This window comes from Salvelinus alpinus, chromosome 37 (assembly GCF_045679555.1).
Source record: "Salvelinus alpinus chromosome 37, SLU_Salpinus.1, whole genome shotgun sequence".
Classification (NCBI taxonomy): Eukaryota; Metazoa; Chordata; class Actinopteri; order Salmoniformes; family Salmonidae; genus Salvelinus; species Salvelinus alpinus.
The window spans coordinates 4,000,644-4,026,354 of record NC_092122.1 but is presented as its reverse complement, the minus strand read 5'-3'; the positions used below and the strand labels follow the sequence as shown (position 1 = coordinate 4,026,354).

The 25,711-nt window shown below is 44.2% G+C and overlaps 2 protein-coding genes across 3 annotated transcripts in view; both read right to left on the bottom strand.

The window, feature by feature from the left end:
- Positions 1-14,415, bottom strand: part of LOC139565985 (laminin subunit beta-1-like) — a 39,461-nt gene extending 25,046 nt beyond the window's left edge. Inside the window, exons 1-6 of the mRNA XM_071386760.1 lie at positions 14,243-14,415; positions 13,342-13,514; positions 9,188-9,326; positions 1,066-1,139; positions 513-701; positions 295-358 (exon numbers count right to left, since the gene is read on the bottom strand). Coding sequence (XP_071242861.1) covers positions 295-358; positions 513-701; positions 1,066-1,139; positions 9,188-9,326; positions 13,342-13,514; positions 14,243-14,273 — 670 coding nt within the window. The 5' untranslated portion in view covers positions 14,274-14,415. The remainder of the gene's footprint in view (positions 1-294; positions 359-512; positions 702-1,065; positions 1,140-9,187; positions 9,327-13,341; positions 13,515-14,242) is intronic.
- A 1,145-nt stretch (positions 14,416-15,560) lies between these two features.
- Positions 15,561-21,460, bottom strand: LOC139565986 (acyl-coenzyme A thioesterase 5-like). 2 transcript variants are annotated; one of them, XM_071386762.1, is made up of 10 exons: positions 21,210-21,460; positions 20,616-20,818; positions 19,241-19,340; positions 18,772-19,129; positions 18,443-18,562; positions 16,763-16,845; positions 16,534-16,627; positions 16,388-16,468; positions 16,162-16,303; positions 15,561-16,075 (listed from the first exon to the last, which is right to left on the bottom strand). In XM_071386762.1, exons 2-10 carry the CDS (start codon positions 20,803-20,805, stop codon positions 15,945-15,947), a joined length of 1,299 nt encoding a protein of 432 aa, XP_071242863.1. In that variant the 5' UTR covers positions 20,806-20,818; positions 21,210-21,460; the 3' UTR covers positions 15,561-15,944. The 2 variants fall into 2 exon arrangements, with proteins under 2 accessions (XP_071242863.1, XP_071242862.1); XM_071386761.1 differs by lacking the exon at positions 21,210-21,460 and adding an exon at positions 21,042-21,203.
- Positions 21,461-25,711: the final 4,251 nt, after the last annotated feature.

Sequence of the window (25,711 nt, the reverse complement as noted above, 5' to 3'; positions counted from 1 at the left end):
CTAAAGTGTGTGTGTGTGTGTGTGTGTGTGTGTGTGTGTGTGTGTGGGTATGAATGAGGCCCTAAAGTTTGTGTGCGTGTGGTGTGAGTGTGAGTGTGTGTGTATGTATTTGTGTGTGTAGCTTCTACATGTGAAATTCCATAAGAGATGCCAGGATAACCTGACCTCTATGACAACCGCCACTACTCAGAATACCAGGAAAATTAGAAAATGATTTGTTGCAGTACTAACTGGATCGGATGTAGCTATTGAGATATGCCACCTCTGGCCTGGTGCTGTACTGTAGTTACTTACTCTGTATCCTGGGACTGTAAGGGTCTTCAATCTGAAATGCTGGGTCCAGCACCCTGAATATCACCTGATAGAGAGGGGTAGAGAGGGACAGAGATAGGGATTGTAAAAATGTACGTTTCCTAGGTTATAATTCAATGAGAGACTAACTCTGAAGCATTATGGAGTCACAACGTCTACCCCCTCTCTTGCAAAAGCTCAAAGACCACACAGATGCATACCTCTCCCTCTGCGGATGGCTCTATGTCAGAGTAGCGGGAATCACAGATGATGTCGTCCACTTTGACCATGGGTCCCACGGATATCCCAGGGAAGGCGGACTCACAGTTGTAGCTATAGTAACGGTACACCTGCCACTTCTTCCCAAAATCCATGGAACGCTCGATCACCATGGTAGCCGGACGGAATGTCTATCAATCAAAGAGATCATTCTAATTCGTAACACAGAAATACAACAAATATAAAGGAATAGATTCTTGACCACGTGACCCGAACAGGGAAAACTCTGTGCCCTAATATTATATCACAGAAAGAAAAAAGAGAAAATGAGAACAAGAATGAGAGAGAGGAGAGTCCAGACCAGATCAGAGACACATGGAGGGTTCTAAAGGAAGCTGAATAGACTCAATACACTGATGCCAGCAGTACAGAGTATAGTGTTTTACAGCAGCCCTCTCGACCATTCATCTCAAGAGACTAGAGAGATTTTCCACATACCTCGAACACAGCTGTGAGTGTGTGTAAGTGTGTGTGTGTGTGTTTGTGTGTGGCCACCTTAAAGGTCATGATGAGATGTGTGAAGTGGAACTCAGCTTCCAGGTTCAGTTGAATGGTCACATTCTCCACACCTGCAGCACAGGGAAACAAACACGTAACACACACACTGAGAAAGACATCCCATGACAAACATATCCTGCTTTATGTCAGGAGTTACAGACCCATAAAAACACATTAGTGAGTCTGCCAAAATCTCTGCTAACACACACAGAGGAAATTGGACCATGTCAATTGGTCTTTCTACCACACCCATGTGACGAATTGATCCGTTGCTGTGGTAACATGTGCGTAGTGGGATCTCATAGGGACTAATGGAGCAGGATAAGGAAATCCCAACCCCTGCTTTTCCGTGTTTCGTCCTTCCTGGTATTCCCAGACCATCTGGGCATCTGGCTGCGGCTCCTTCCATGACTCAACAATGGACACTTTATCCTCCACATCTGTCAGAAGACTCAGCAATGAATAAACAAACCCACTGTGTGTGTGTGTGTGTGTGTGTGTGTGTGTGTGTGTGTGTGTGTGTGTGTGTGTGTGTGTGTGTGTGTGTGTGTGTGTGTGTGTGTGTGTGTTCGTGCATGCATGGGCTATATGAGTTTGTGTTAGTGTTACGACTGTGTGTGTGTGTGTGTGTATGTGGGAAAGCCAGTCCAGTTCCCATGCTCTCAGACAAGAATAGCTCAGTCTCTCATTATGTTGCACAGTTGCAAGTATGTGTGCGAGGGAGTGTGTGCATGTGTGTATTACAGGGAACAATGTGGTTATGTCGTGTAAGCAGTGTTGATATACAGCTGTTTCTAAAACCTGTTCACTTGAGCATACCTGTATATCGTCTGCCCTGAAGCCTGCTCTGATTGGCTGAGCTGTTTTGCTCTGTGATCTGCTCTACTCACCGTACCGCCCCCTGTTCCCATGAGAACACATTTAGCACACACTGACCATTCTCTCACAGCTGGACTTCACCATGACACACACACACGCATTTGTTTTACTATCCTTGTGGGGACCAAACAATTGATTCCCATTCAAAATCCTATTTTCCCTAACCCTAACCCTAAACCTAACCCTATTTGTTTATTTGGATTCCCATTAGCTTTTGCAGAAGCAGCAGCTACTCTTCCTGGGTTCTACAAAAAACACAAAACATTACAAATAACAAAACACTGATGGACAAGGACACTAACACAAATTTTAAATACAACGATATACAAACAATACAACAAAGAAATTATAGAAACAATACAACTAAAACAATTATGTGTGTGTGTTAGTGTGCGTCTATTTGTCCCCTCACAGTCCCTTCAGTTCGATGAGTTGTTGTTTAATACATTTTTTAAAGATCATTTTGCTGTTTGCTTTAGTAATTGGAGATGGAAGGGAGTTCCATGCGATCGCGGCTCAGAAATAAACTGTGTGTTGCCGTCAATTTGTTTTGGACTTGGGAACTGTGAAGAGCCCCCTGGTGGTATGTCTTGTGGGGTATGCACCTGTACATAGCCCATCTGTAAATAGCCCATCCAACTACCTCATCCCCATACTGTTATTTGTTTCTTTATTTTGCTCCTTTGCACCCCAGTATCGCTACTTGCACATTCATCTTCTGCACATCTACCACTCCAGTGTTTAATTGCTATATTGTAATTATTTTGCCACTATGGCCTATTTATTGCCTTACCTCCCTTATCCTACCTCATTTGCACACACTGTATATAGACTTTTTATATTGTATTATTGACAGCATGTTTGTTTATTCCATGTGTAACTCTGTTGTTGTTTGTGTCGCACTGCTTTGCATTATCTCGGCCAGGTCGCAGTTGTAAATGAGAACTTGTTCTCAACTAACCTACCTGGTTAAATAAAGGTGAAATAAAAAAATAAAAGTATGTTTGGGTGTCTGAGCTGAATGTTATTTAATTATGGAGACAATCTGGAATTTTGGTCACAGTAATATTTCTTATAAAAACTAGAAGAGAAGTAGAGAATCTCTCGTCAACACTGAACCAGGAAAGACTGCCATGCATGTTGTTGACGCTAGTTCTGTATGCGCAGTTAAGGTCAAGGCTTGCTGCATTGTTTTGAGCCAGCCACAGCTTTGTTAGGTCTTCCTTTGCTGCACTTGACCATATTACCGGACAGTAATCAAGAAGGGACAAGACCAGAGCCTGAACCACTAGTACAGTTGATTTGTGTCAAAAACGCAGAACATCTTTTAATAACAGACATACCTCTCCCCATCTTCACCACAACTTTGTCAATTTGACTTGACCATGATGAATGACCATCCGATGTTATACCTAGGAGTTTAGCTTCCTCAACTTGTTCAATGGTAACACCCTTTATGTACAACTCCAGTTAAGGTTTAGGTCTTAGAGAATGTTTTGAACCATATACAATGCTTTTAGTTTTTGTCACGCCCTGATCTGTTTCACCTGTCCTTGTGCTCGTCTCCACCCCTGAGTCCGCCTGCCATCCTTTTCCTTACCCTGGATGTTCGACCACTGCCTGTCTTGACCTGTCTTTGCCTGCCCCTGTTTGCTACAATAAACAGGGTTACTTCGACAGTCTGCATCTGGGTCTTACCTTGATCCCTGATAGTTTTAGATGTATTTAAGACCCGTTTATAATTAAATCACCCATTCTGATACTGACTAACTGCTTATTTAGAATTTCAGTGAGCTCACTGGGTTTGGGTGCTGTCATGTAATCATCCGCATACTGGAATCATCCGCATACTTAGTCATTCTAGCTTCGTGTAAGACCTGTGGCAAATAATTTGTAAAAATAGAGAAGAGTAACGGCCCAACGCAACTGCCCTGAGGGACACCGCACTGTACATATCTGATCTTAGAGAAGATTATATCGAAGAACACGCTCTGGATTCTATTGGATAAATAACTCTCCAACCATGTGAAGGTAGGTGATGTAAAGCCATAGCAAGTTACTTTTTTATGATCAATAACAAAGGCTGCACTGAAATCTAACAATACAGTTCCAACTATCCTCTTATTATTATTATTATCAATTTATTTTAACCAATCATCTGTCATCGGAGTCAGTGCAGTACAAGTTGAGTGCTCTTCTCTATATGCATGCTGAAAGTCAGTAGTTAATAGCATTGTATTTGGTCAAACACAATCCTCTCCATCAGTTTACTAAGAACAGGCAGCAAACTGATTGGGCGGCTGTTAGAGCCAGCAAAGGTGGTTTACTATTTTTAGGCAGTGGAATTACTTTAGCTTCCTTCCACGCCTGTGGACACACTCTCCCTTTAGTCTTTGGTTAAAGATATAGCAAATAGGGGTGGTAATATAGGGTGTGTTCGTAAATGTAATCTGGAGTGCCAAAGCACGCTCAGAGTGCGCTCTGGGCATTCGTAAATTCAGAGTGTTGTCAGATTGTCCGTTCATAAATTCTGAGCATTTTGATCTCGGTGCGTTCAGAGCGCACACTGGACGAGGAGTAGGGTTGATCCGAGCGTTCTGACCTCACAGCGGCCGTCAAGCACCTAAGCTAATGTTGGCTAGCTTGCTAGCTACTTCGACACAAATGAGAGAACACCTCACTCTGACCATTTTACTCGCCCTAGCAGAGCTGGTTAGGCTGTTTTCATGTTATCCAGAGCATTGGTTAACCCTAACCCTAACTGTGCTACTGGCAACAATTTAACTCTGATTTTTTGCAGACATTTACTGAAACCGGCCATATTCAACGGGTGTTGAGCGTTCGTAAATGTATCAGTTATTCTGCGCTCTGCTCTGAATTCGGAGTAGATAGCCAGAGTGAATTTACAAACGCACCCATAGTCTGCTACCATTCTCAATAGTTTCCCATCAAGGTTGTCTATACCTGGTGGCTTATCATTGATGGATAACAATAATTTTTCGACCTCTCCCATACTAATTTGACCAAATTCACAAAGCAATCCTTCTCTTTCATTATTAGATTTTTTATTTTAAAAATTATGGTTCACTGTTCAATGTTATCATTTCACTTCTGAGTTTTTCCACTTTACTAGTGAAATAGTCATTGAAATGATTGCCAATATCAAAAGGTTTAGTTATAAATGACCCATCAACTTCAATGAACGATGGAGATGTATTGGGTTTTCTGCCCATGATTTCATTTACGGTACTCTAAAGTCTTTTTCCATTGTGTTTTATGTAATTTATCTTTGTTTGGTGATATAATTTCTTATTTTTGTTAAGTTTAGTCACAACATTTCTTAATTTACAGTATGTCAACCATTTTGTATGATCTTTTATCAATTACTTTAGGCCCAACCTTTTGGCACTTTGGTTTTCCTTGTTATTGCCACAATGTTATGGTCACTACAGCCAATGGAAACTGATATTGCTTTGGATGTCACAGATCCAACACTATTGGTATGCACTCTATTTGGTTGATGTAACTTGTACGCTGGGAGTCGGGAAGCAAGTACAGGGAGTGCAAATGTAATAATAAATAGAACAGTACAAAACAAGAAACACGAAAATCGTACAGACATGAAACAGAAACAGAGTCAATAACACCTGGGGAAAGAACCAAAGGGAGTGACAGACATAGGGAAGGTAATCAGGAAGGTGATGGAGTCCAGGTGAGTGTCATGAGGCGCAGGTGCGCGGACCGATGGTGGCAGGTGTGCGTAATGAGACAACTGGCGACAACGAGCACCAGAGATGAGGAGCGGGAGTAGACGTGACAGTACCCCCTCCCTGACACGCGGCTCCAGCCGCAGGACGCCGACCAGAGGGACGGTCCCAAGGACCAGGAGCGGGCCGGTCGCTTCTGCTGAGGTGCGGGAACCTGTATAGCCAGCTGAGGCACAGGAACCTGTAGAGCCGGCTGAGGCATGGGTGCCCGAAGAGCCAGCTGCTGACGTCAACTCGTGTTCCGTATGAGCCCAAACGAAATCCCCCTGGAACGCTCCAGCAGGGAAACTCCTTCCCCTTCCTGTGCCTCAACGTCCCTGGTCCCATCTATCAATTTACTTTGTTACTGATATCCCCTCCTCTGACGGTTTCACGACCATTTTGGTGGTTGTGGATAGATTTTCTAAATCCTGTCATTTAATCCCTCTTTCTGGTCTCCCTACTGCTCTCCAGGTCACTGAGGCACTCTTCCAGCAGGTCATTATGGCCTTCTGGAGGACATTGTCTCTGACCGTGGCCCCCATTTCACATCACGGGTATGGAGAGCCTTTATGGAGAAGCTTGGGGTCACGTTCAGTCTCACTTCCGGGTATAGGCGTCAGTCCAACGGGCAGGTGGAGATGATGAACCAGGAGCTGGGGAGGTTCCCGAGGAGTCACTGTCAGGACCGGCAGGGAGAGTGGGCTCGATTCCTTCCATGGGCGGAGTACGCCCAGAACTCGCTACGTCACTCCTCCACTGGGTTGACCCCTTCCAGTGTGTTCTGAGTTTTCAGCCGGTCCTGGCTCCGTGGACCCCGGGCCAGGCGGTTGAGGAGTGGTTCAGGCACGCAGAAGAAGTGTGGAGCGATGCTCACGCTGAGCCCCTGGTTCGTGGGGCCGTTCAAGGTTCTCCGGAGGGTCAACGAGGTGACGAATAGGTTACAGCTTCCCAGTCACTACCGTATTTCACCTTCTTTTCATGTCTCCATTCTCAGGCCAGTGGTTCCTGGTCCCCTAGCTGATGCTGTCCCCCACGACAACCCTCCACTCCCCCGGACATCGAGATGGGGTCCGGTTTATTCCGTCAGATCGCTACTGGACTCCCGACATCGTGGGGGTCGGCTCCAGTATCTGGTGGACTGGGAGGGGTATGGCCCAGAGGAGCGGTGTTGGGTTCCGGCGGAGGACATTCTGGATCCTAACATCATCAGTGATTTCCACTAATCTAGTATAATGGTACATTTGTGTACCCAATATGTTGAATAGAAAGGTACACATATTATCCAAATACTGACTGTTAGCACTTAGTGGCCCATAGCAGCACCCCAAAAGAACAGGCTTTAGATGAGGCAGGTGAACATGCAACCACAACACTTCAACAACATTTGACATGAGATCTTCTCTAAGCTTTAATGGAATATGTCTCTGAATGTGAAGTATACAGCAACACCTCCCCCATAGGCATTTACGTCTTTCCGTAGTTACAGTATATGCCTATATTGCTACTGCTGTATCATCTAAGGAATTAGCTAAGTGAGTTTCAGAGATGGCAAGTATATGAATGTTATCCGATGTTAGCAAGTTGCTGAGTGTACAAAACATTGGGAACACCTGCTCCTTCCAAGACAGACTGACTAAGTGAATCCAGGTGAAGGCTATGATCCCTTATTGATGTCACTTGTTAAATCCACTTCAAATCAGTGTAGATGAAGGGTAGGAGACAGGTTAAAGAATGATTTTAAAGCCTTGAGACAATTGAGACATGGATTGTGTATGTGTGCCATTCAGAGGGTGAATTGGCTAGACAAAATATTGAGGTGCCTTTGAATGGGGTATGGTAGTAGGTGCGAGCGCATCGGTTTGAATGTGTCAAGAACTGCAATGCTGCTGGGGTTTTCACACTCAACAGTTTCCCGTGTGTGTCAAGAATGGTCCCCCACCCAAAGGACATCCAGCCAACTTGAAACAACTGTGGGAAGCATTGGCGTCAACACGGGCCAGCATCCCTGTGGAACACTTTCAACACAATGTAGAGTCGCGAATTAAAGCTGTTCTGAGGGCAAAACGTGGTGCAACTCAATATTAGGAAGGTGTTACTAATGTTTTGTAAACTCAGAGTATATTAATATGGGCTATTCTAAGCCATTTCCTTGGTAGCTTATCGGAGTAAAAAAATATACATATTTACATATATGTGTGTGTGTGTGATGTTGGGCTGAAGCTACTGGCCCTGAGACTTGGCTCTCTCATTCCTCACAGTCTTTTGGGAGGGAGGGTGGACAATGAGCCTGTTGTAGCAGATGTAAGCAATGTTCCCATGCTCTCTGGCAGCTTTCATAGCGGAGTTATTTTCCCGCTTCTGGCGCACAGCTTCAGAGAAGTCCTCTTTGAGGAAGATTCCTCAAAGTTCTTGGCTCTGGCCAGAACAGACATCTTGTCCTTAAACCTCAGGAACTCAACCACTATTGGCCTGGGTCTGTCACCTGGGCCTGTTACATGCTTTCCAGACCTGTGCGCTCGCTCCACCTCAATCTCCGTATGATCCATCTGCAGCTTTTCAGTGATCATTTTTCATACTTTCTTCTCAGACTCGGCCCAGTTCTCATGTGAAGACTCTGGTACTCTGGTACCATCCACAACAATGGTATTCCTCCTGGATTGTCCCCCTAAATAGTCTGTTTTCCCAGTCATTGTTAATAAGGATTCATGCTAATGTCATCTCGAGAGGACTTACAGTTTGTTGTCATCTTGCTGCATGTCTCTTTCAGGACATACACCTCTCCCTGGGAGAACTGCAAACTGTTATTACATTTTTGGACCTCTCCATTAGTATCTGGACAAAGCTCTTAAAGCTATTTTCCTGTTGTTCTAACAACTGCTTGTAAAATCATTATTGTTCATTTAAAAGATCATTCACCTGTGATAGAGAAACACTGTCCTCTCCATACCTTCCACCTTTGGAGGCCATGGTAGCAATGTAGGCTAATGCTGGTACTCCACGCAGTTCCAGACAGGGCCGGTCGCAGGGCAGATTTAAACAGAAACAGCCACAATCCGCAGTCCCAGCCGCAAGGGCTAACCGCATCGCGGACTGTGTTCAAGCTGTCAAGGAAACCTTGCTATGCCTATGCCAAGCAGCTCTTCAAACTTTTGGTTGGCAGGATCTCTGGAAAGATATAGTGATCGCAGAAACTGAGGCTAAACCTCGTCGCAGGGTCCAAATTCAAAAGGTAGCGAGTAACCAAACTTTTTCAATATAACACTTTTTCAGAGACTTTCAAAGCAACAAACCGAGCTCTCCCTCATTCCGCGTTCAACATGTGATGTCCATACCCTAACCCTAATTGTAACCCTAAACCTAACCCCTAAGCCTAAAAAAGCCTTTCCTTGTGGGGACCAGCGAAATGTCCCCACTTGTCTGAATGTTCCTTATTTTACTAGTAAAACCAAAAACATGCGCACACAGACACCCACCCACACACACATTCTCACCATTCTCAGACTGCCACCAGGTCTTGAGGCGGTTGGGGGCAAAGGTGGTGACCAAGTTTTCGATGCTGTGGCTGGTCGTGTGGTTCAGCCTCTCATCATACATCTCCCTGGAGTCACACACAAAACACTTCTTCTCCTCCTACAGAGAGAGAGGGAGGAGAGAGAGAGAATATCTCAGTACTGTGAAGAACATGATCATTCACCTCTGATTATAGAGCAAGAGTCCATACGCTACCACTCAGTCTGTCATCACCGTCTGTGTGTGTATATCCTGTAGTGTAGATAGTTTATTCTACACTCTAGGTTCACTGCCCCTCTTAGCAGCAGGTTTGTCTGCTCTCCAGATGGTTTGGCCTACACACACGGATTCTGGATTCCACACACACACACACACATCCTACTCTCTGCACTGTATCTTCCCAACATGTGTGTGAGTGAAGATTTCACAACCTCACAGTGTGACTTTCACAACATTCTAATTTCATCCAAGCGGTTGCTGTCTAATCTATCTGCACACTCAAGTTTTAACTGTGTTGAAATGTGACCACTTTGTGACCAACTAATGGTCCAGCTCCCACTCCCCTGTAGGCAAAGTCTGCTCCCAGAATTCTTGGCACTAGACCCTCAGGGGGGGCTCTTCTCCTCATCCCCCGTTCTCCTCCTCATTACGATGACTCATCCTAGAATGTTCCAATGTTTCGTTAATCGTTCCACAGCCCATAACCACCCCTTTCACATGGACACATTTTGTAGCCGTTCACCCCCGAAGGGATTCTGAAATAACGGAATACTCCCGATCACGCTCTCTCCCCATTATAAGCACACAGGGCGATGACTGTGTGGCACACAATGCTTATTGTGGAGGGAAATGCCAAGACTCCTACGCAGCACAATTCCATAGAGTCTCTCTCATACACTCAAATTGCCCAAACATTACACTGTACTACACCATTACAACACTCTTCTTTGCAACACAATTAAGTGTTTATCATGTACAGTACCAGTCAGAAGTTTGGACACACCTACACATTCAAGGATTTAGATTTTTACATTGTATAATAATAGTGAAGACATCAAAACTATGAAATAACACATATGGAATCATACAGTAACTAAAAAAGAATTAAACAAATCAAAATATATTTTGTATTTGAGATTCATCAAAGTAGCCACCCTTTGCCTTGATTTCTAGGTTAAATGACCTGAAATGAAATAGACCGAGAACAGAACTACCACAATGTTACTTTTGTACCTGCCGGCATGGCGGGAGTAACACAGCCTTGGAACAGAAGTAACAGCGGGCGAGAAGTGCACAATATCGGTCTTATCTCCATGCTACTGGTTTGTAATGCTCATTACTTTCAACAAATGTACCATCAGCCATAATTTCATGTTTGTGTCAAATTGAATAATTAATGCTATAGGTTCGAAATACATGAAAATGAACCATGTGTCAACATCGCAACCACAATATTTTGCCTTACAAAAATAATTTGACTAAAATGGATCACATAATAGCTACAGAGCATTCTAAAAGTATTCAGACCCCTTGACTATTTCCACATTGTTACGTTACAGCCTTATTCTAAAATGGATTAAAATTGTTGTTTTCTGTCATCAATCTACACACAACACCCCATAATGTCAAACTAAAAACAGGTTTTTAGAAACGTTTGCAAATTTATTACAAATAATAACAGAAATATTACATTTACATAAGTATTCAGACCCTTTACTCAGTACTTTGTTGAAGCACCTTTGGCAGCGATTACAGCCTCGAGTCTTCTTGGGAATGACGCTACAAGCTTGACACACCTGTATTTGGGGAGTTTCTCCCATTATTCTTTGCAGATCCTCTTAAGCTCTGTCAGGTTGGATGGGGAGTGTCGCTGCGCAGCTATTTTCAGGTCTCTCCAGAGATGTTCGATCAGGTTCAAGTCAGGGCTCTGGCTGGGCCACTCAAGGACATTAAGAGACTTGTCCCGAAGCCACTCCTGCGTTGTCTTGGCTGTGTGCTTAGGGTCGTTCTGTTGGAAGGTGAACCTTTGTCCAAGTCTGAGGTCCTGAGCAGGTTCTAATCAAAGATCTCTCTGTTCTTTGCTCCGTTCATCTTTCCCTCGATCCTGACTAGTCTCCCAGTCCCTGCCGCTGAAAAACATCCCCACAGCATGATGCTGCCACCACCATGCTTCAACGTAAGGATGGTGCCAGGTTTCTTCCAGACGTGACGCTTGGCATTCAGGCCAAAGAGTTTAATCTTGGTTTCATCAGACCAGAGAATCTTGTTTCTCATGGTCTAAGAGTCCTTTAGATTCCTTTTGGCAAACTCTAAGCTGGAGTGACTGCCTTCTGGCCACTCTACCATAAAGGCCTGATTGGTGGAGTGTTGCAGAGAGATGGTTGTCCTTCTGGAAGGTTCTCCCATCTCCACAGAGGAACTCTGGAGCTTTGTCAGAGTGACCATCGGGATCTTGGTCACCTCCCTGACCAAGACCCTTCTCCCTCGATTGCTCAGTTTGGTAGGGGTGGCCGGCTCTAGGAAGAGTCTTGGTGGTTCCAAAATTCTCCCATTTAAGAATGATGAGGCCACTCTGTTCTTGGGGACCTTCAATGCTGTAGAAATGTTTTGGTACCCTTCCCCAGATCTGTGCCTCCTCAAAATGCAATTCCTTCGACCTCATGGCTTGGTTTTTGTTCTGACATGCACTGTCAACTGTGGGACCTTATATAGACAGGTGTGTGCCTTTCCAAATCATGTCCAATCAATTGAATTTAACACAGGTGGACTGCAATGAAGTTGTAGAAATGATGATCAATGGAAACAGAATGCACCTGAGCTCAATTTCAAGTCTCATAGCAAAGGGTCTGAATACTTATGTAAATAAGCAATTTCTGTTTTGTTTGGGGTTTTTTATTTGCTAAATTTCTAAAAACCTGTTTTCGCTTTGTCATAATGGGGTATTGTGTGTAGACTGATGAGGGAAAACATTTTTTAAATCCATTTTAGAATAAGGATGTAAGGTAACAAAATGTGGAAAAGGTCAAGGGGTCTGAATACTTTCTGAATGCATTGTATGTTAACCATAATTTTCTCATCTCACTTTAATGGGGATGTAGTAGATGTTTTTCACAATTTTCAATGACTATTCATGCGTAGCCCTACCAATCAGGTGCACTCCAGCTGTCCTTGTCATGCGCACTCATGTCTTGATAGAATAAATGTTTTTATTCTCTTCACAAATGGCAAACTCATCATGCTAATCACATTTCCATGGCTTGACACAAGGTAATTGACCCCCAGAATCATAAAGATATATATTTTTATCCACTAACCTGTCCATAAAAGCTTACGTGAGAAGCTGATCGTACAATTCAATTGATTAAGGCATAATACTAATGTCATATATCATTTTCAAACCTTCAGTCACATGTTGATATTTTGCAAACATTATAAAAGCAATATGAACTAGAGGAGACAATGGCCTGTGTTTAAACGTTTTATTTTATTTCGTCACATCCGTCTCTGCTTTTATAACTGCACCCAGGCTAACACCCAAGACTATCTAGCATGATACTTGAAACCTACAGTCTGCTGGGATTTAGTCACTAGATGGGTTACGAAAATGACATGTGGAACCTTAAACAACCATACAACCCCCCCAAAAAACGTACAGGTCCGTGTTTTTACTTACATTGCGCTAAAAAACTTTTTTTTGATAACTAAGGGAAACATGGCTGGACTGGGTAGTTGTTTTTGCGGGGAGCTCGTTCTCCGCATTAGGAATGTGCTGACTTCACTACTTAATTCTAGCTTCTGTGTTATCTGAGAAAATGGGTGCGTTACTTTCATCCCAGCTCTCCCCTACTACAAGTTAAATTAGCTGGCTAGACTAATTTACCAATCTAAAAAATGGTTGCTGAAAGGGGCTAATTGAGTGACTGTCAGTTAAAACTGCTGTTGCACAACCAAATTTGAAATTGCACCTTGTGTATTCCACTATTCAAACTCTCAACAGTTGAGAACCAGAGTTCATAAATACGCAACCGCTTATGTCGGCCCCCTAGCGGCTGGGGACCCTAAGCAACTGCTTATGCCCACCCTGTCTAGGTGTAGTAAGTACACCTATCTGTGCCCCGGGTGTGAGGTGTCTTACCTCCAGGTGACCAACAATGCAAAAGCGTTCAGGCTTCTCAATGCCGCAGGTGGAGGAGGCGGTGAGCTGGTGCGCACGCCCGATCAGAAGGTCCCCAGTGGCGGGGTAGCAGCTCCCCTCAGGGCACACATCCCCAAACTCCGGCAGCTGCGCAAAGGACCGACACCAGAGGGCTGCCGGACAGAAAGAGCGTTGAGTGTAGCTGATGATGCTGCACGGGCGAGCAAAACATGTCTGGAGTATAACTCTCCATGCAACTATTATGCTATATAACTAAACTATCCCAAGGTTAAAAATCTGTACAAATATTTTTATTTTAGACTTAAGAGGAGTGTCTCTCCATTGCTATCACAGGCTCCCTTTAGTCTAATGCATCACTGGGTATAAAAACATAACGGTCACAAGATAGGCTTCCGGTTAATTTAATTGAAATCACATGGACTCGCTTTCCAATCGATCCCTGTGGCGGGACTGTTTATGAAAACAGGCTGTTGTGTTCGGGAACAACAGTGACTGTGGGAAACCGTTATTGACTGTACAAAACAGCTTTTGTAAACGATAGCTAGTTGAAAATAATGTGCCCAAAACATATTTAAACAAGCATAGCGGACTGAGACATCTGACATGTATAAACTGTTGAACACATTTTAGATGTTTAAATAATGGCTTACAGTTCCCTCATTAAAAGGTCCTGGTCCTGAATAAGTGAGTGAAAAGTAACATTGGAATTACACTTTGACGGCAACAGAAAATAAAATCCTCTATTGGATCTCTTCACATTTGACTTTTCCTCAAGCCAATAATTGGCTTTAGGCTACTCCTCAAATGCATTGATAATTCTTTAGCTAGCTACCTGCGCAGTAGGAAAAAACTAAACAGTTCGTGTAAAAACAATACTTACTCAAAAGTGATGCGATGTGCAATATCAACATTTTCGAGTATTAAACATGGATAATTATCCCTCGGGTTGTTGTCGGCAAGTCCTGAAGCAGTTGTGTGCGTGAGTGTGTCTGTGTAACTATGTTCTAGGAGGTCCTGGCGAGCCCCCAACTGTACATCCCACGCGTTCCCGAGTCCCAACCCTCAGGCCTGGGTATGCAGCGCAGCGTGCTAACGAAGATAAGCGCACCACATTCAGCCAGGACTTTCTTTGATTGAATAGTACAAGTAAATTACTTTACTTTTAATCTCGCGATAAGTCAAGACTGCTCTAGGTGTGTTGTCAAATCAAAGTTATGGTCAGTATGCTTGTTTAGGCTACTGAGATCATAAGAACATATTAGTCGGTCTGTAGGTCAGACAGACATAGGTGTAGCTCTGGAATGCACTGCTGCACATACATTACCTGCATGTTTCACACGATCAACTTCACTGTTCTTCTGACTAACCTCCGAAGGAGAGATGGGTACTTTACCATGTCAAACACAGAACTCCACATCCGTCTTTGTCTGGCAGAGGGACACACACAGGGGCCATTTTCTGTGTTTGTAGTGGAGTGCCTATTTAGCAGTTGGGCACAGATGGGCGATTGCTGAAAAATCCTATTCTGTCAGATTCAATCCCCTATTGGGCTAAACCCTGGACATGCTTGTCATTGAGTTGGACAGTTATGGCAAATGGCAGAGACAGGTGGACCATAGTTACCCCTCAGGAAAATAGACACAGCATATCCCTGAACACTGAAAGTTAAAGATGATTCCCTCCTCAGTGCTGAAGTAATTTGCCTGGATTGTCAGAATTTTAAATGGTAAAATCAAGACGTGTTTATTCGTTTTATAAACACCCTATTCATCAAGTTCAATGGGGTTTATTTTAAAATTTAGACCAGGATTTTCCAAACTCAGTCGTGGGGCCCCACCTGGGTGCACGTTTTGGGTTCTTACCCTAGCACTACACAGCTGATTTAAATAATCTAAGCTTGATGAGTTGGTTATTTGAAAACAGCTGTGTAGTGCTCGGTCAAAAACCAAAACATGCACCCAGGGCACGAGTTTTGGAAAACCTGGTTTAGACTGCAACATCGCTGTGCTGATCTAGAATCAGTTCTGGCTTTCAGATCATAATAAGATTAAATGGACAGGGGGATCCTTAAACAAGATCAACACTCCTCCTCTTGAGATATTTGGAATACAGCCCCAAGACTCATCAATTGACCACAACTATATGTGCATACATCACCCTCGTGTGGAATATTGAAGAACTGCAAGAGACATACCAAATAGCTCTCTCGTGCTCTCAATAACATATTGTTCACACTCCTCTGATTTATTATAAACATCATAGACATTTCCTATTATTTCCTCATGAATCAAAAAATAGAATCAATCATCTGTGTACTATGGCAGTTAGGTTTCAGGCGCAGGTGTTACCACTATTGGCAGGTTGAAACTCATGCAGTTCAGTGAATGAGAGACTCTGACCCACTACTGTGGACACTCCTCATCAGCCCTCAATTTATGTTGTACAGCTGTGTCCACTGGTCTGATGACTCTGTCATTCAAGCATTCAGTCGTAACAAATTAAATACATTAACATATAAAATATTATATAAAGTTATAGCTTAGTCAATCATACTAGGTCCTTGATGCTCCTCGTGTGTGACATCACAGCTTGGCCTTTGGGACAGAGTCAGGGCTGGGGTAGAGGTGTTGCCGTAGGAAGCTAAGGCTCCTTTCCCAACAGTCTTCCTGAGCCACGGCATGCGGCTTGGTGTACCCTCCCCACAACATGATCACTGCAACACAAAGTTAATTTTTGAGTAAAGAATTGGTTATACAGTTCAGTTGTGTATACTATAGGTGTGGGTTGTGTGTACAGTACCTTTCTGTCGTGTTTGAGGCACTATGAAGTTGCTGGCTCTGAAGTGGGGTGTGTAGGGCGGCTCAATGAGGTGTCCAGCATCAGGGTATTGTATAATGGTCAGTAGGTGCTCGTTACCCGCTGCACGCATCATCTGGGTCATCTGCAGGTCAGAGGTCACATTCAGCATCAATCACAATTATTGATTCCATAAGAAGCTTGTAATCATGTTTGTGTGTGTACCCACGTCCTTGGCAGACTCCACTGTGGCCCAGTTCTGATCATCCTCCCCGACGACCAACATCAATGGACACTTTATCCTCCCCATCTGTCAGAAGACACGGCAATGAGTAAACAAACACACTGTCTGTGTGTGTGTGTGTGTTGACTTACATCCACTTTCTCTCCAAGGTCGGTTGGGATGGGCAGAATGATGTCTCTCCAGACCACATGGCCCTCTTCATCAAATCGGGTCTTATACCCGTGCCTGGCAATAAAATTGTTTTAGTCTATATTTCATCATTTGAGCTGTAGGTCACAAGCTTCATAATCACGGTACTTGACAGCGTCACTTCAAACAAATGTGTTTATTTTTCATTCACAAATGGTGGTTGTCACTCACTCGCTCATCTTCATAATCACGTCGGGGATGGACTTGTTGACTGGGTAGACGTGACTCCCACTGATACACACACAGCATCTGGGCTGGAATACACACAGTATTTATTGTTACACACTAAACAAACTCATATGCATATACACATGGTCAGTGTTGGGACAAAGATTTCTGAATCTGAATTCACACTATATACAGTGCCTTTCAGAAAGTATTCAGACCCCTTGAATTTATCCACATTTTGTTAGGTTACAGCCTTATTCTACAAAAAAAACTATTATCCTCATGAATCTACAAACATTAACCCCAAATTATAAAGCAAAAACAGGTTTAGAAATGTTTGCCAATTTATTAAAAATAAAAACGTTTAAATAAAAAAAATTATAAAAACTTTTACCTAAGTATTCAGACCCTTTACTCAGTACTTTGTTGAAGCACCTTTGGCAGCGATTACAGCCTTGAGTCTTCTTGGGTATGACGCTACAAGCTTGACACACCTGTATTTGGGTTGTTTCTCCCATTCTTCTCTGCAGATCCTGTCAAGCTCTGTCAGGTTGGATGGCGAGCGTTGCTGCACAGCGGTTTTCAAGTCTCTCCAGAGATGTTCGATCAGGTTCAAGTCCGGGCTCTGACTGGGCCACTCAAGAACATTAAGAGACTTGTCCCGAAACCACTCCTGAGTTGTCTTAAATGTGTGTTTGGGGTCGTTGTCCTGTTGGAAGGTGTACCATCGCCCCCAGTCGGAGGTCCTGAGCACTCTGGATCAGGTTTTCATCAAGGATCTCCTGTACTTTGCTCCGTTCATCAGACCAGAGAATCTTGTTTCTCATGGTCTGAGAGTCTTTAGATGCCTTTTGGCAAACTCCAAGCAGGCTGTCATGTGCCTTTTACTAAGGAGTGGCTTCCATCTGGCCACTGTACCATAAAGGCCTGATTGGTGGAGGTTGTCCTTCTGGAAGGTTCTCCCATCTCCACATAGAAACTCTGGAGCTCTGTAAGAGTGACCTTCGAGTTCTTGGTCACCTCCCTGACCAAGGCCCTTCTCCCCCAACTGCTCAGTTTGGCCGGGCGGCCAGCTCTAGGAAGAGTCTTGGTGTCTCCAAACTTCTTCCATTTAAGAATGATGAGGCCAATGTGTTCTTGGGGACCTTCAAATGCTGCAGATTTTGTTTTGGGTAACCTTCCCCAGATCTGTGCCTCGACACAATCATGTCTCGGAGCTCTACGGACAATTCCTTCGACCTCATGGATTCGTTTTTTCTCTGACATGCACTGTCAACTGTTGGACCTTATATAGACAGGTGTGTGCCTTTCCAAATCATGTCCAATCAATTGAATTTACCACAGGTGGACTCCAATGAAGTTGTAGAAACATCAAGGATGATCAATGGAAACAGGATGCACCTGTGCTCAATTTCGAGGATCATAGCAAAGGATCTGAATACTTAGGTATTTCTGTTTTATATTTTATAAATTAGCACAAAAAAAACAAAAACAAAATACTGTTTTCGCTGTCATTATGGGGTATTGTGTGTAGATTGTTGAGTATTTTATTTTAACAATTTTAGAATAAGGCTGTCACGTAACAAAATGTGGAAAAAGTCAAGGGGTCTGAATACTTTGCGAAGGCACTGTACATTCAGCTCCAATCTGGAGGAAAAAGAGGAGAGTGGGAGGGAGACTCACGCTGATGTCTTTGGAGTAGGCTGCCAAGTTCAGGGCGACTGACGCCCCAAAGGAGAGACCAAACAGAGCAACTCTGTCCTTCATCACCAGAGGGTGCTCCTTCACAATCCTGAATGCTTTCTACATAACAGAGAGATAGAGTTCAAGTGATAAGGATACAACGTAGGATCCAATCTAGCAGATGCAATGTGATGTAATATAACGTGAGGTGATGTAATATAACAGTGAGTCTGGGTAAATGGTCACAGGAGGACTCTGCCCTCTCAGGGCCATTTCTGAACATTAAGACATGCACAAGCTTGTAGGCACACACACAGTATGAGAATCACCTCAAAGTAGGTTTTTGATTCGATGTCTGAGGTTCTGTTCTTGTCATGGGAAAGGTACTCTAGCGCCATGGAAACAAAACCGTGTGACGCCAGGAGGCCGGAGCGGTACTCCACTAGCCCCCCACCCCCTCCCCACATATCCAACACCCCAGGGAAGGGTCCGGGACCTGGGGGTAAAAAGAGGGTCCCTCGGACTCCATGTTCCCTGATGTCAATTCTGCACACACCCGGTGCCATGTACCATCGTTCTGTGACAACGGTTGCTAGGGGAGACTGCTTGCTGAAGCCCTCAGTCATGTGCCCACTGTACACAGAGATGTGTACCACCATAGGAGTGAGGACATCCATCTTTCTCAACCTGAGAGACAGAGAAAGTTTATTTGACTTGTCCAGACGGGCCTGGTCACCCTAAATTGTGTTTTTCCTATGTAAAATTGACCCCAAATATTGAGACGCATTGGTGTGTTACCTGAGGCCTGTCCGACTACCTGGAACAGGCTGCATGCTCCACAGTAGACCCATGGGCTCTGCTCCTTCATATGTTCCTCCAAGACTGGCATCCTTAGCAACTACATAAACAACAAAAAAGAGAGAGGCTCGAGTTCCTGACTTGGACTTCAGAGATGGATGACCATTCAAAACAAAAAAAATTCTACTCGGAGCTAATTTTTTCAGAGAAGTCAGTTGTAGAGGTTGACTGATTATGATTTTTTAGCGCCGATACCGATTATTGGAGGACCAAAAAAAGCTGATACTGATTAATCTTCCGATTTTATATATTTGTAATAATGACAATTATAACAATACTGAATGAACACTTATTTTAACTTAATATAATACATAAATAAATCAATTTAGTCTCAAATAAATAATAAAACATGTTCAATTTGGTTTAAATAATGCAAAAACAGTGTTGGAGAAGTAAAAGTGCAATATGTGCCATGTAAAAAAGCTAACGTTTAAGTTTCTTGCTCAGAACATGAAAACATATGAAAGCTAGTGGTTCCTTTTAACATGAGTCTTCAATATTCCCAGTTAATACGTTTTAGATTGTAGTTATTATAGGAATTATAACACATTGACTATTTCTCTCTATACAATTTGTATTTCATATACCTTTGCCTATTGGATGTTCTTATAGGCACTTCAGTATTGCCAGCCTAATCTCGGGAGTTGATAGGCTTGAAGTCAAACAGAGCTGTGCTTCAAGTGTTGCTAAGAGCTGCTGGGAAACGCAGTAAAGTGCTGTTTGAATGAATATTTACCACCGCTCAGTCAGACTGCTCTATCAAATCATAGACTTAATTACAATATAAGAAACACACAGAAATACGAACCTTAGGTCATTATAATAGGTAAAATCCGGAAACTATCATTTCGAAAACAAAACATTTATTCTTTCAGTGAAATACGGAACCGTTCCGTAATTTATCGAACGTGTGGCAAACCTAAGTCTAAATATTGGTGTTACATGTACAATTCTGGCAAATTAATTACGGTCTGTTAGGAAGAAACGGTCTTCACACAGTTCGCAAAGAGCCAGGCAGCCCAAACTGCTGCATATACCCTGACGCTGCTTGCACTGAACGCAAGAGAAGTGACACAATTTCCCTAGTTAATATTACCTGCTAACATGAATTTATTTTAACTAAATATGCATGTTTAAAAAACATATATACTTCTGTGTATTGCTCATGTTTCAGCGCATGATGATCTTATTGGCGACCACCGGGACAAGTGTAAATGAATTAAACAAGAGTATATATGGGATTTCATACAGAAGTTAGGCCAAGGCTACATCCAAGAACACGGTCTGTAAGCCCGGTCGGCGGTCACAAATCTACCTGTCACCGTGCCTTGGCCGTCGCTGGTGTAATGGCCGAACGCCTCCCAAAGGTCCTTATCCTCAGAGCGATGAATGGAGTGTAGTGTCACCGAGAGCGCTGAAGGTAAATTCCTCACAACTACCTGGATCTTCTCATCCATGAGCCCCCGCGTTGGCTGCACTGACAGCAACGGGAAAGTCCCAACCATGGTGGACGAACACCTGTAGAAAAGACAAGACAGAAACAACCGAACATTGGTAAAGATGGTGGGATTGACATCCCATTTGTCCTGCCTTTAACCTGTGAAAAATGATTGACGACAGAACAAAATTGGCTACGAGTCACATTCGCTTCAAAATTCGTGTCCACATTTACCTACACTTAATTATTCAACAATGACAAGTCAGAGACATGCTGACATAGAAAACCGCTCTGTGTAGTTACATAATTCTGGTGCGAGTAGACAAGTTTACACGTGCAGGAAAGTAGAAAGTCCGTGCGGCACTGCTCACGAAGTTGCAGCAACTAGAAACCCATAGCGATGAACTGTAGACCTATGCATGATTCACCTTCATAAAGGCGGCAAGATTTTATCAAAGGACTGTTACTTACTTCACCGGTTAATAAGAACGTAGGCTACGTTGACGAAATCCACACAATAAAAGTAAGAGGGTCTGCTTAATCAGCGTCAGCCAGCAACACTAAAACGGTACTTCCGGGTCTCTGAATTTCGGACATTTTCAAAATAAATGTCCCTCACGTAATATAAAAGTATAATTAACCTCAAAAGTCTACCCTTATGATACACGAGGCCGCGCGGTGAAACACCGCTTCCCATTAATTTCAATGGAAGGAACGCAGAGAGGGCAGGGGACGGTGGGAGGCGGTGAAATATATAAACTTTTCCCAACCTTATGGAAATCACTAGCGGCGACCGCTGGCGTGCATGGTATACAATATAGGCTATGCACAGCACTGGGGGAAAACTGCTCTTAAAGTGACTGGTGATAAGTACATCACTAATCCAATTCCATGTTTTTATTACATATACTGAATGATCATGAGTTGTTCCTGATTGCTGATGATCTCATAAATCAGTGTGAAAGAGCACCCTAACCAACTATTTTAATCTAAGTTTGTCAAGATGCGTCCCAGAGAATGTCATTGAATGCTGTAGCTTTAAGATTTCCCTTCACTAGAACTAAGGGGCCTAGCCCGAACCAGAAACAGCCCCAGACCATTATTCCTCCCCCACCATGCATGATTCATCACTCCAGAGAATGCGTTTCCACTGCTCCAGAGTCAAATGGTGGCGAGCTTTGCGCCACTCTTTACACCACTCCAGCCATTGCGCATGGTGATCTTAGGCTTGTGTGTTGCTTCTCGACCATAGAAACCATTTCATGAAACAGTTCTTGTGCTGACGTTGCTTCCAGAGACAGCCAAATTCACAAATTTGGAGGGGTATTTCAGCCACACCCGTTGCTGACAGGTGTATAAAATCAAGCACACAGCTATGCAATCTCTATAGACAAACATTGTCAGTAGAATTGTAGTATGATCTAAAATAAGGACGCGCGACAACGAGGTTCTAGCTCCAGCCTGTTTATTAACCTAACCCTCGCATGTCCTACATAGGTACGGATACCCCCAAGGGACATCCTACTACATCTTCCCCTCTCCCATGAACAAGAACTCAACATGCATAACCACTGAAGCATAACTGAAATGCTGAAATGCAATTTGGAAACCAGTATTTTTCTCTAACATGCTACTTCCCATCCTGAAACAGCATGAAAGCATTAAATCACACAGTATGAACATTAACTTAGGTACAGTCTCTTTTTGCTGGGTATGGTCCCCAACAGTATGTTTTCTCTTCACGTAACATAGTCTTTCAGCCACTCTGGTGGCTTCACATCCATTTTTGGGAGAGCTTGTGGCTCTGTGAGCATTCTCTCTCCTTCACCCTCTTTTTGTGCATTTTCTGTGGCCTCAGTCTGTGTGGCTGGTAGATCTGGAAGAGCTCTGAGGTGTGTTTTGTTCCTTCGTACCTCTTCTGAGCCTGTGTCCACCACATAGGAGCGTGGGGCATCCGCTTTCCTCAGCACTATTGCTGGTGTCTTTGAGTTTGTAATCCACACACGTTGACCTTCGGTCAGCTCTAGCCTCTCCTTAGCACGGTGTCTCCGATTAAAGTCTCCAGTTTGCGTTTGTTTCCGCCGTTTGTCCCTCTCAGCGAAGGCCTTCCTGTTAGGCCATCGGGGTTTAAGCTGAGCCGGCGAGACAGGCAATGGGGAACGCAGCCTCCTGCCCATCAGGAGCTCGGCAGGCGACGGCCCATGATGCAGTGGTGTAACTCTGTAAGCTAACAGAGCCCTGTATGGATCCTTGTTCTTTTTCAGCAGTCCCTTGACTGTTTTCACAGCTCTCTCTGCCTCACCATTACTCTGTGCATGGTAGGAGCTACTGGTCACATGTATGAAGTCATATTCTGCGGCAAAAGCAGAAAAGGAGCTCGCAGAGAACTGGAGAGCGTTATCTGTAACCAGGACCTCAGCGACCCCTTGCCTGGAAAAATGACTTTAATCCATTGATCCATTGATAACACCAGCTGATGTGGTTATAGGTGTCTTTGCTATTTCAATGTATCTTGAGTAGTAATCTACCACTAGCAGATAAGTGTCATTTTTCCAATAGAACATATCCGTCCCTACCTTTTGCCATGGCCGTTTTGGCAGCTCCGTTGCCATCATTGGCTCCGGATGACAAGGTTGACATTTTGTACAGACCTTACACTGGGCCACCAACTTGGCAATCTGAGTACTCAGACCAAGCCACCACACTGACTGTTGAGCCCTCAGTATGCATTTGGTTATCCCCATGTGTCCATCATGCACTCTGTCTAGCATTTCTGGTTGTAGAGTCTCTGGGATAACTATCCGTTGTCCTTTCATGAGAAGGTCTCCATTACAGTGGAAGTCACTTTGGTGCACCCAATAGGGTTTCAGCAGTTGAGGCAGTTCCTCCTGCCTGGGCCATCCCTTTTTGCACTGCTGCACTATCTGTTGGCAGATGTGGTCTCGTTGTTGCTCCTCTGCAATCTTTTGCAGTTTGGTCTGAGATGCAGGTAGACTGTCCCTTATTGCATTAATGGACACCTGTACCTCACCCTCTAGACATTGCTCCTCCTCTGATAATGGACGTTTAATTGGGGGCCCTGGAGAGTGCATCTGCTGTGATCAGTGCCTTCCCTGGCACATACACCATCTTGTAGGTGAACCTCAGTAATCTGAGGCGGAAGCGCAGAACTCTGGGAGGCAAGTCGTCCAGTTGTCCCTAACAGAGCCAACAGTGGTTTGTGGTCAGTCTCTGCCGTAAACTGCAGGCCAATAAGGTAATGGCTGAGCCTTTCACATGCCCATGTGATAGCCAACGCCTCCTTCTCCACTTGAGCATATCTTTGCTCTGTGTCGGATAAGCTTCGGGAGATGTATGCTATTGGACGCCACTCCATGTTGTCCTGCATCTGTGTGAGGACCGCCCCTAGCCCAAAGGATGATGCATCTGCTGATACTTTTGTCTTAGCGTGGGGACGGTACTGGGCCAGCACTCTCTGTGAGGCCAGATCACCTTTGATTTTGTCAAACACTACCCCATGACCAGTCATTCTCTTTGGCTAGTAAGTCTCTCAGAGGTTTGGTTGTATCTGAGAACTGTGGGAGGAACTTACCCACATATGTGGCCATGCCTAAGAAGGTCCTGACTTCAGCCACATTCTGGGGTCTGGGCATATCTGTGATGGCGCTGATCTTCTCTGGGTCCGGCTCTATTCCAGCTGCACTGATTTTGTGTCCCAAGAACAAGACCTCTGATTGTGCAAAAGTGCATTTTTCATTGAGTGTCAGGCCAGTCTCCTGGAGCCGGGTCAGAACTGCTGTGAGCCTTACATCATGTTCTGCTCTGTCCCTTCCGCACACGAGCACATCGTCCGCGTGGATTATGACGCCACTCAGCCCATCCAACAGCTGGGACATGCGTCTTTGGAAATGCTCAGGACCGGAAGCGATTCCAAATGGCAAAACATTAAAACAGTAATGGCCAAACGGTGTTATAAACGTTGTGAGTGCCCTACTCTCTGATGACAGCGGTATCTGCCAGAAACCTGAGCGGGCATCCAGCTTTGTGAAGACTTGTGAGCCATCCAACTGAGCCAGTGGTAATGGTAAGATGGTGATGGTAAGATGGTGATGGTAAGATGTGTCTCTCTCTGCAGAGTGCCTCATTCAATTTAGTCATGTCCACACAGATCCTTATTTCCCCATTGGCTTTTGGGACCACCACCATCCCTGCACACCAGTCTGTGGGACTCTCTATTTTAGACACCGCCCCAATTTCTTCCATCCTCCCCAACTCTTCCTTTACTCTGGCCAATAAAGGGATAGGCACCCGGCGGGGGGTGGTAAGGGCATAGGGGACAGCATCCTCTTTCAGGCGGATTTTGTAGTCACCTTCTATCCTTAATAGACCAGAAAACACTTTTGGGAATTTCTTTTTGAAAACCTCACCTGGGTCCTCCAGTTCGCTCACTCTCTCAATGAGTTGCAATGCTTCAATTGCTGGCAGCCCCAGCAACGGTCTGGCTAGAGAGTCAATGACGAAGACAGGCTGGATGGCACTTTTGTCTTTACTCTCCAGTTTAATCACCAAGTGCCCTACCACTGGTAAAATCTTATTACTGGGCCCGTACAGGGCCCAGGGCCATCTCTGCTATAGCTATACAGCCTAGTTGGGATAGCTGTCACTGCTGCCCCAGTGTCTAGTTTAAATGACACAATCTCCCCATTGAGTTTAATGTCTGAATGCCAGCCAGCATTGTTTTCCTTTACTTCTCCCAGAAAGATGCTGTCCTGCTGTACCTCCTCTGAGACCTCATGCATTTGCTTTAAATCGACAGACAGCTGAAAAGTGTCCTCTCCTGTGACATTTCCTGCATTCCGCATCCTTTGCTGGGCAATCTTTCCATCTGTGGAAAGGGGATTTCCCACATTTGCGACAAACACTTGAACTAGCTACTGGTGCTGTCTGTAATTGTAATTGTAATTCTCCACGTC

Coding starts and splice junctions, on each gene's coding strand:
- LOC139565986 (XM_071386761.1), bottom strand. Junction 19,341..20,615: donor CGGCCAAGGCACGGTGACAG/GTAGATTTGTGA, acceptor TTGTTTATGTAG/TTGCTAAGGATGCCAGTCTT. Junction 16,076..16,161: donor GCCTCAAACACGACAGAAAG/GTACTGTACACA, acceptor TTTGTGTTGCAG/TGATCATGTTGTGGGGAGGG.